Source organism: Lampetra fluviatilis, chromosome 2 (assembly GCF_964198595.1).
Source record: "Lampetra fluviatilis chromosome 2, kcLamFluv1.1, whole genome shotgun sequence".
Classification (NCBI taxonomy): Eukaryota; Metazoa; Chordata; class Hyperoartia; order Petromyzontiformes; family Petromyzontidae; genus Lampetra; species Lampetra fluviatilis.
This window is the reverse complement of record NC_136276.1, coordinates 29319120-29329074: the sequence shown is the minus strand read 5'-3', so window position 1 is coordinate 29329074 and position 9955 is coordinate 29319120. Positions and strand designations below refer to the sequence as shown.

At 44.1% G+C, this 9955-nt stretch overlaps 1 protein-coding gene across 1 annotated transcript; it reads left to right on the top strand.

Annotated features, from left to right (window-relative positions):
- The first annotated feature begins 1471 nt into the window (after positions 1–1471).
- Positions 1472–9370, top strand: LOC144937478 (uncharacterized). Its single transcript, XM_078864727.1, has 7 exons — positions 1472–1849; positions 1904–2223; positions 2756–2939; positions 5132–5294; positions 5590–5800; positions 7070–7211; positions 8476–9370. The coding sequence occupies exons 1-7, from the start codon at positions 1472–1474 to the stop codon at positions 8542–8544; spliced, it is 1467 nt and encodes a 488-aa protein (XP_078720853.1). The 3' UTR covers positions 8545–9370.
- Positions 9371–9955: the final 585 nt, after the last annotated feature.

Sequence of the window (9955 nt, the reverse complement as noted above, 5' to 3'; positions counted from 1 at the left end):
CAACACTACCAAACTGAACCGGTTTCAACATTCAAGTGTCTCATTATCAATCAATCTTGCTTGAACCAATGCCGGAGAACCACTAAATGTGTACAGGCAAGGACTTTCTGTTAAATATGAGTCCCCAGTTCGATACCAATGCTGGTAACATGCACGATATTAAAATACGTGTGGCTGATGGGATGTGTTAAACAAAACTTGTATTTATTTGCGTGGAGGGACAGACATGTATGTGAAGGTGGTGCATTGCATGCTTATGCATTTTACTACTTGCAATTAAAATAAATATACTTAACGTGCCGCTCCTCCGGATCGAGAGAAGCCAATTGAGGTGGTTTGGGCATCTGGTAAGGATGCCCCCCGGTAGACTCCCCTTGTAATTCTACAGGGCACGTCCCACTGGGCGAAGACCCTGGGATTGGCCCAGGACAGGCTGGCGGGACTATGTCGCTCGGCTGGCCAGGGAACGTTTGTAAATTCCCTATGAAGAGCTAGAGTCTGGTAAGTAGTGTATAATGTATAGTAATGTAATGTAGTGTCGTAGTGCTGGAGTCTGTCGCCAGGGAAAGGGAGGTCTGGGCCGCCTTTCTCAACATGCTGCCGCCGCGACCCTCAACCAGGACAAACGGTGTGAGAAACGAACGAACGACATGATAATTGTTTTTTTACCCTTTTATCTGGCAAAAAAACTGACACCTTTTTTTACAAGGAGTCATGTTTGCATTGACCACAATACCTGCAGTCAGAACGCAAAAAAAACATAACTCTGATAATGTATGCACTGTCCTTGAAATTGATTGGTCTACACCCGAGACAGCTTTTCTTTAGAGCCTAATCTCACATGGTGTTGGACCAGATGACGCCAATGAACGCCGCTTTGATTGCTGCGTCCAGGAGAACCTCGGCGCGACGCGCAGGGGATCGGATTTTAAACGCGCGCGCCCTCTGTGATTGGACGGCTCGGTTTTGTGGGCGGAGTCTAATCGGCGGTATAAAACCCCCGGTTAGCGGTGACGCGTTTCCTGTCGGAGGTCGCCGTTCATGGACGAGGTTGGTCGAGGCAAAAGGGTCCCCCCCGAGTCGCGTCGAGTTAAAAAAATAAAAAAAACTATCTTCGTAATTAACAACGCGGCAACACTGATCCGCGCAACCACGCGCTGTTGTTGTTATTGTTGTTATTATTATTGTGAGGCGACTCTTTAAAGGTTCATTGGAGTGCGTTAAAAACTTAAATAAATATAAGCGGTGACGTCACGAAGAGGTTCTCAAAACCGTTTAATGCCGTTGAGTCTCTAACGTCGGCACAGCGCGGATTATACAACATTATTAAGCGTTTACAATAGTAACCAGCAGCTATTTTATACCCGCAATACCACCAACAACAGCTATAATAAATCGTTACGTGAATATAACAAATCCTGGAGCAAAAAAAAAACGAATTGATAATAGCGAATCACTTCACATTTGATCAATGGGGGACCCCAGCCAATATATTGATGAGCAGGGCCAGGTTGGACCCACGGGGCAGTCGGCGCACATGGACCGTGATGACCTCGCAAGCGAGGCCGTGGCAGGGATGGTCCCGGGGGGCCCCTACGTGGAGATGAGCGAAGTGATTTACGCGCAGTTGCACCAAATGTCCTACACCTCCATAGCAAGCACGCCGACTGGGCAGGGGCAGCAAGAAGGGGGCAGCACTGAAGACGAATGTGTGGAGGAGACATTGGTCGCTACACAAGGCCAGCAGGATCAGCAGGTGTTAGTTGCCCCTGCCCAGGACAATGCGTTTCAGGCCGCAGTGCAGCAGCAGCAAGGCCACATGGACTTTCACGACCTCAAGGCGATGCTGGTGAATGAGCCGCCCTCTGCTCACCAACACCATCAGCATCATCACCACCAGCAGGACCAGCAGCAGCATCTGCTGGTCGTTCACAGTATGGAGACGCACCCAGAGATGCAGGTGCACGAGGTTGAGTCTCCACGGCTGCTGGACCTCACCACGGTGGGGCCGTTGCCGCGGGACACGGAGGAGGAGGACGAGGAGGAGGAGGCGGGGGGTGGTGGTGGCACCGTGAGATGCCAGATGCGACAAGGGGCAATGGGAGTGAGGGTTCGGCTGGAGGATCGCTTTGCGGAGAATAGCAGCAGCAGCAGGGACTTGATGTGTGAGAAGTTTCTCTCTGCCCAGAGACAGCAAAGGGGTCCGGCCTTGGAGCACAGCAAGTAAGGGTCAGATTCCCCGTCTGGTTAGTGAGGTCTATGGGGCCAAGGCATCTAGGCAAATTGGAAGTGCCAGGAGATTGGGTTCGAGGGTTGATCCCAGAATATATCTTTTGTGTAACATTTAGAATAGTATAAATGTATGTTGAGTTTGGAAAATATGTTATGGGATCTGGATTCACCAAATAGATTCCGTGTGTTGGGTAGTAATCGGTGTCTGTAGGGAAATTATGGGTAATGTGTGGGGTTTTTTTGGGTGTTCTGTTGCCCTTTAACATGCCAAACATTAATTGAATTGCCCAACCATTCCAATTTAGCACTGTCCTGAAAAACGAGTCTTGAGACATCAGTGGGAAAATAAATGCCATACTTTTATATTGATATGACGTTTTCCTAAACTTGTAGTAAAGTTGAAAATGTCACAATGTATATTAGATGTGCATCTAAATGACTGAGGCAAAGGTGTGCCTTTCAATATAAGGTCTAGGGGCTTTACTGCACAACTGACTGCGCTGTGATGGCCTGTGTCCTTCAGCTTGGTGTCTGGGGCTCAGCACCTGGCTGAGTATTGCGGGCAGCAGACTCTGGAGCAGCAGCATCTGCAGCAGCTGCATTCAGACCCAATCACTGGGGAGGTCGTTTCAGGGCCCAGCTCCTCGGTCGTGAAGTTTGTGTTCCCCGGTTACAAGCAACATAAGTGCTTTCCCAGCAGTTCCAAGGTGAATGAGCCATGTTTATTTTTTCTACATCATATCACTGTGAGTATGCTCGTTCTCATCAGAACTCACACGCAAGGTTGGGTCTGGTTAGTAATTGAAATGAATACCGGGCTTAAGCTTGGGCTGCGAGGTGGCCAGGAGATGGCATCACATTCTTGAGTCTAACTGCTGAGCTTTGAGTGTTTCCCTTCATATGCGTGGGTTTTCTCTGGTTTCCTCTCACATGCAAAACACTCTTTAATTGGTCAAATATCCCAATACCAAATATCCCACGGTAAGGTTTCCCTGGGTAAATAAAAAGCACTGTAAGACAAGTTAAGGGTACATGTTTGGATGTGGTCAATGGCAAGATGGGGCTAATTATCTACTTTGACCCGAAATTAAATGCTTTGGAGGCAAGGGTCGGTGTGGGTCTCAGATTTGTGAGCTTCCCAAACCCACCGAGCTGGAAAATGAGTAAATCAAGTGGGTTAACTCATCTATGCTTACCTTTGAGGGTATGTCTTGCATGTTTTGCTTAATTCAGCTTCAAAGGTTTACTCCCATAATTGGGGTTTCACTCCGTGGCGGCTTTGGACATTTCCACTAGGTGGGGCTGTTGTGAGTTACCTCTGAATATATTGTGTTCTAATTATGAAAAAAACATCGTCATGTAATTGGCCTTCTCGTGAAAGTGACATAACTGTCTTATCTACCAACGATAGGCATTTATAAACAATACGAAACAAAACAACAGCACTCAAATTCTGCCCCCATGACCCTCATGTCCACACTACACAACCCCTTTGACACTGCGAAAAGCCTGAAGAACAATTAAAGATCAAAGGGTAATTAACACGACTCGACAAATGAGCCAAGGCAACCAAGACACCGCATACTGTACAATAACAGCCACATACCGTCGTAGGCCGTGACCTGTTATATTAGCACAGTGCAACCTAGCGTTGTAACATAGTAATTACAGCTGTGGGCGCCACCCAGAATGGGTCTCAAACGGCGTGGCTGAAATGCTCGAAGCTAATCTCAATGAATGCAGGGACATCTCTCACTCGGACGCCTTCACAGCCGCTCCGAGACCAGCGGTTTCTAAAATTAACAACTAAAAATGTTATCTTCATTAGGCAATTCACGTTGAAAGAATCATATTTTAAAAATTTCAAACGCAACAAAACTATAGAAAAGTATTTTTCGACAGCTGCTTGGTGGGGCGGCGCCCCAACGCCCCGAGTGGACGAAGCGCGCATGGTTTTACTTTAAAAATATGGAACAGCTGAACTGAGATTTCAAGATGAAATGTGTCGTCAGTAACAGTTTTCACAGCTACATTACAAAATGTCTTAAAAAATGCATCGCAAAAAATAAAGAGAGAAACATAAAAATGGGAAAAGTAGGAACCATAACTTTGCTGAATACGATCCTAATAACCAATGTAACATATGCTTGAATAACTTTTAAATGGCTGCAGAATTGGGCTCAAAATGATTGAGCAGAAGAAGTCACATACAATTCACTAAACAAATACAATTCTTCTTCTTGGTTCTTTCGGTAAAGTCACGTAGAAGGGAAGTAATAAAATAATAAAAATAAAACATAATAAAATAAAATAATTCTCACGACGTTTCGGCTACAACGCAAGCCGTCTTCACGGCTGCTTGCGTTGTAGCCGAAACGTCGTGAGAATTATTTTATTTTATTATGTTTTATTTTTATTATTTTATTACTTCCCTTCTACGTGACTTTACCGAAAGAACCAAGAAGATGAATCCCTGCAGTCACGAAAGCTTTAAATCGAAAAATACAATTATTGTTGACGGGACTTCTGATGAAACAGCAGAATATTTATAACCAGGGCAAATATTGAAGGTGGATCTGAACAAAAATTACGAAATACAGAGGTGAGCCTAATCAGGTTGGAGTGCTTTTGGATAATGATAATGAAAAGCAACATGCCAGTGTGCCAAAAGAGAGACGTTTTCCATTAGTAAATATTGCCTACTCTGATATATAAATAATCAGACATGAACGAAAACTGAAAAGTATCTGAAGGAGCTTGGAGAGATACATGCTCGGACCAGAAATCATACATTCCGAAAAAGAATACTAATTTGAACTCATCAAATGTGCTGTGTACAAACTGCTGCATTCAAATAATGTGCCTTTTGTTTGTTCTTGTGTTAAAAATTGTTGCTCAGATGGTGCCTCCACCTCAAAATATACCGACAGAGCAGTTACTGGAGTCTTTGCACATGAAGTTCAACCAGGGCTTGGAGGCCCCAATGCACATGGGTTCGCTGGCACCACCAGTCTTTAGCACAGACAAGCATCCATCCACACAGCCCTGGAAGAGCCAAGAAGGTGCGTTTGTCACTTTTCGACATACAACAATGGCAGTACCTGTCCCTAGTCACGACAAGTGTGTTTGTGTGTTAATACATAAAAAGTGAAGAGCAGTTGTTACCACACTTTTTTTTTTTTACAAACGAAGGAATATGCACTCATCTCCACTTGTACATACTCGTATAATCCTCAGTCATAGTGTGTGCAGTCAGAGTGTCTATATGAGTATATGTGAGTGCATGCATGCGTATAAGTATGGACAAGCATGAGCTTGTGTGTATGTGCGCACACGTGCCTCTTTGCATTTGTTCAGAGTTGGAGAAGGAACTGCGCAATGTTTTCAACGAGGCCAAGGTACAGCCCAAGCGGCACCTCGACAGGTCGGAGCGCAAGACCCTGGGTGACATCGGAAACAAGATGAGGGGGCAAGCCCCGTCGCAAAGCTCGTATGCAAGCCCGGCCTCGCCGCCGGAGGGGGGGAACTACAAGCGCGTGCGGCACAACCTCATGGAGAGAGATAGGAGGTGTGGCGCTCGGGCTCACGCCTGCGACCCTGTGCCTTGGAGGATCAATGGATCACTTCGATTCGTGAATTTCCCAAAACTGTTGAGATGGTGATATAGCATGTGGGCTTGAGATGTTGGGTGTTGTCTCATCGTGCGTTTTGTGGGTTTTCTGTGGGTACCGTGGTTTCCTTCCACATGCTAAACTTTCATTAATCGACTGTGCCAAACATCCCAGTGCAGAATGTGTCTTAAAAGTAGGCCTGACTGTTAGTATCTCTCAGGGAAAAAAATGACATTTTGTTAGAGCAGGGGTCCGCAACCAAAATAACGTTCAATGTTTTTTAAATTTGATAAAAAAAAACTATTTCAAGAGCCCACAATACACGTGAATACATACTGCACATACATAACGTCACGCAGTCAGTAAAGAGCCGCATGCGGCTCCGGAGCCGCGGGTTGCCGACCCCTGCCCCTGACAATGCTCTGTGGTCTATTTGCCTCCTTAGCCTCTCCAGCAATGGGTGTCAATAATACAGTTTGGCATTCTAAATAAATGAAATGTGACTTAATAAAAAAAATGCAAGGTGTGTAGTGGTGGTGCGGTGGTTAGCACACTGCCCTATGAACCGAGTCACATGAGTTCACATTCTGGCCACGTATAACATCGGCGGGGAGTGCTATCTAAACATCCTGGGTCCTCCAATCACCAACCTGTAACGACCAGTGTGGCGAAGCATGGTCAAGCAACCTTGATCGACGTGGCTTATGGAGGCAGATTATATTTGTATAAATGTATTGGTTGAAGGAGAGGGTAAGGGGGTGTTGCTATGGAGAGAAGTAATACGCAGAAGATAATCATAATTCCTAAATGATAAAAGCATGACAATCTCGCAATGTAATGCGATTTTAATAAGAGAAAATGAGCCCTGCCTCACATTCATTTGAAGAGGGAGAAGCCTCGACTTCTTAATGGTACTTCATCCCGAAATATCTAAACTTCGCCTCAAGACTCATTTTCAAGAGGGTCCTGTTTAAATTGTTTTGGCCAATTACCAAGCACATCTGCATATGGGAGGAACCCAAAGTGCCCATACAAAACCCACGCATAGGAAATAACATTGAACTGACCCAAACACATAGGTTAGTGACCGATTGGGTATACTGTCATTTCTTGGCTCCATCATGTGTGTGCGATCCATCAACGTGCTGGATTATGGTCGTGCAGCGAGATGAGCAAAGGATTGTCCCCCACCCGCCCACCCCCCCACCCCGTGCTGATTTGTGCAGGCGACGCATTCGTATTTGCTGTGACGAGCTCAACTACCTGGTTCCCTTCTGCAACGTGGAGACGGACAAGGCCACCACCCTGCAGTGGTCAGTCACGTTCCTCAAGTACATTCAGGAAAATCATGGCAAGCACCTCAAGCAGGTGAGGCCACACACAACACGGCATCCAAGTTCCAATGCCAGAATTGTATCTTGACGACATTACCTCAACACGTAATTTTACTCGTTCGCAGTTCAATATGTTTAGGTGATGTTTTGTCCAAATTCCAGCTGGTGGTTCATTGTTATCGCAAGCATCTTGCAATTGGAAGGTTGCGAGTTCAAATAATGGTGGGGGGGGGGTCGACTGAACACATCTCTACAGGGTCAATACAATAGATACCACTTTGTCGGAAAGGCAACCGTAGTTGTCAGATGGATAGACTTTCCCCGGGCATAGGGATGTGGAATTTTCACCACTGGTTCAAAGCTGTAAACAGATTAGCACCATCACATTTTTCTTTGGAGGAGGAAATTACACTTTTATAAATCTCAAAGATCACATGAAAAATTTGCCAAAATGTTCATTGATTCATTATCGTTTTAACTTTTATATATGTTTTACTATTTTTCTTTTTTTATATAAACTCCCATCACAATTGTTCTATCGGAGTCCTATCAAGAAGGAAATAGATATATGCAGTTCATAATCAATAATGCTCATGGGAAAGGGAGATGGACTGAAAGGAAAATACAACTCAAAAAACATACAACTGGTGTCTGGTAGATATATATCTAGGTTGTCTATCTCAGATTGACCCGAATTTGAAACTTCGTGAATGAATAATAGACTTTGAAATCCCAGGTAAATGTGTCATTATGAAACTAGTGATGTCACCACAACACTTCTTCCGAACATGTAAATACAACGTCAATGCTGTGATATCACTCGAGCTTACTGTGACTTTAAAGTATTCTTTTAAATAATCAATAAAGCATTAAAACTCTTATCAGACAGCCAAAAACACGTACCCTAAGTACATATGTGCAGGGTGGCAAGAGCTCGTCTTCTAGGCTTTCTTTTAGGAATGTTACCAGTTTAATTCAATTTCCCAAAGCAGCAGTTAAAAGGGAAAGTTGTTTTTTCTCCCCGCCTCTGTTCACCCAGCAGTATAAATGGCTATACCACAGTAGGTCACGTGTAGTTGGGTAAAGTGTGGGTAACTCCTCCCTCTCCAAATACGTCTGGCCAGCTTGGAAGATGACGAAAAATTACCTCTAGAGGGACTGCAAAGAGCTCCCTCGGTTGGAGGGTTTTCTGGCAGCGGTGGCGTGAGCAAGCATTTGCTCGGCTGTACCTTTACCTTACTACCAGCTTAAGCAGGGCATCTCTGTGTCTGTGTGTATGTGTGTGACTGCGAGCACAGGAGTTTGAAAGCATGTTCTGCAACAAGGCAGAGCAGTCAATTAAACCGAAGGAGACGAGCAGGGTGTGAGAAGAAATGATGGCGCCACACACAACCCCGTTGACACATCTCTCTCTAATCCTGAACAGCTATATCTTAACATTTGGTTCGTCATTTAATTTGCAGTTTGTGAAACGTTTGTATTTTGTCAAGTTTTGTTGGTGAGTTGTTGCACCCATCGGTGGCAATGGTCATGAATTTGGATTGTTGAAATGCAGAAGAATCCTCGTCATGATCCCGCGGATATTGATCTATTTTTTTGAAGGAAAGTGTGGCGAGACCAGCTCATGGAAGAAATGTGCAAGCTAAACATGCTCACAATAGCCCTGCTCAATATATTCTCAATGAATATCCGAGGCTAAAGATGATAATTGTTCACTTAATGAGCTTTTTAACTGTCGTATGTACTGTTTGTACAGGTACCATTTTTTCTGGGTAACTGTTGTGGAAATAGTGGCAGTAGTGTAATCGGGTTATATTGCACTAACAATCCAAAACTTGGGTGAAACCAGCCTACAATTGCCATGTAGAGAAGCAAACTTTATACTGACGAACAGGCCATTTGTTACCTTTCCATTATCAATGTGGTGGCTGGATCAGTTAGCTATGCTTGTGTATCTAGACTGATGCTGCACACAGGGCAGTGAGTTATTTCACGATTTATTGCACTCTACTGCAAATATAGTAGTAACCGTGCTATACTTGAAGTTTGTGTAGATAGAGTATTGTTTTGAACAGCTTTGGCAGGCTTTTGCAGGAGGTAGCAGTTGCACATTTTTGTTCCGTAATGTATTTGAGTTGGGCTTTGTAAAAAACCCGTTTATGGACCTTTGTTAGTCACCATACTTTCAAGACTTTAAAGAAACCATATATCTTTGGTCCTAGAGATGTGATTTTTGTTTGCTTGGGCAGTGAACTCGGGGAAAGCCATTATTTACAAAATGCAATTTCTTGTATTCTTATGATGCTTTGTTGGTAATTTACTGTTTTGTTAACTTTTGTTATTGTTTGAATGGACTTTGCACTTTTATGTTGGATTTGATTTTGTCAAGAATTTGGAAAATGTTAATATTTAAATATCAACTTAGATGCAAAGCAGCTGGAGTGCCAAAGGCACATCTGTGTCTGTTGTGAAGCTTGTTAAATAACGTTGTTTTGTAATGCAGTGTAGTGCAGTGCCCAGTACATTCAATTCTGTATTTGTGCAAATAAATAATACTTTGAAGTTGTGCACTGACTTTCAGTCCATAGCCGCACATGAGGATTCTGTTCTTAAGATGCTCACCAACCAAAACTAGCAGTGTGGGACTTGGGGGCAGCCCTGGCCTTAGCCATAACATCTCAACCTGAGTGAAACTGCAGTTACTATTACTTTGAGTTTTTACAGCTGCCTCCACTGGATGAGATGTGCTTTATAATTAATGTCAGGCTCCCTTTGCTT

Coding starts and splice junctions, on each gene's coding strand:
- LOC144937478 (XM_078864727.1), top strand. CDS start 1,472: ATGGGGGACCCCAGCCAATATATTGATGAGCAGGGCCAGGTTGGACCC. Junction 5,295..5,589: donor GCCCTGGAAGAGCCAAGAAG/GTGCGTTTGTCA, acceptor GCATTTGTTCAG/AGTTGGAGAAGGAACTGCGC. Junction 7,212..8,475: donor ATGGCAAGCACCTCAAGCAG/GTGAGGCCACAC, acceptor CTGCGAGCACAG/GAGTTTGAAAGCATGTTCTG.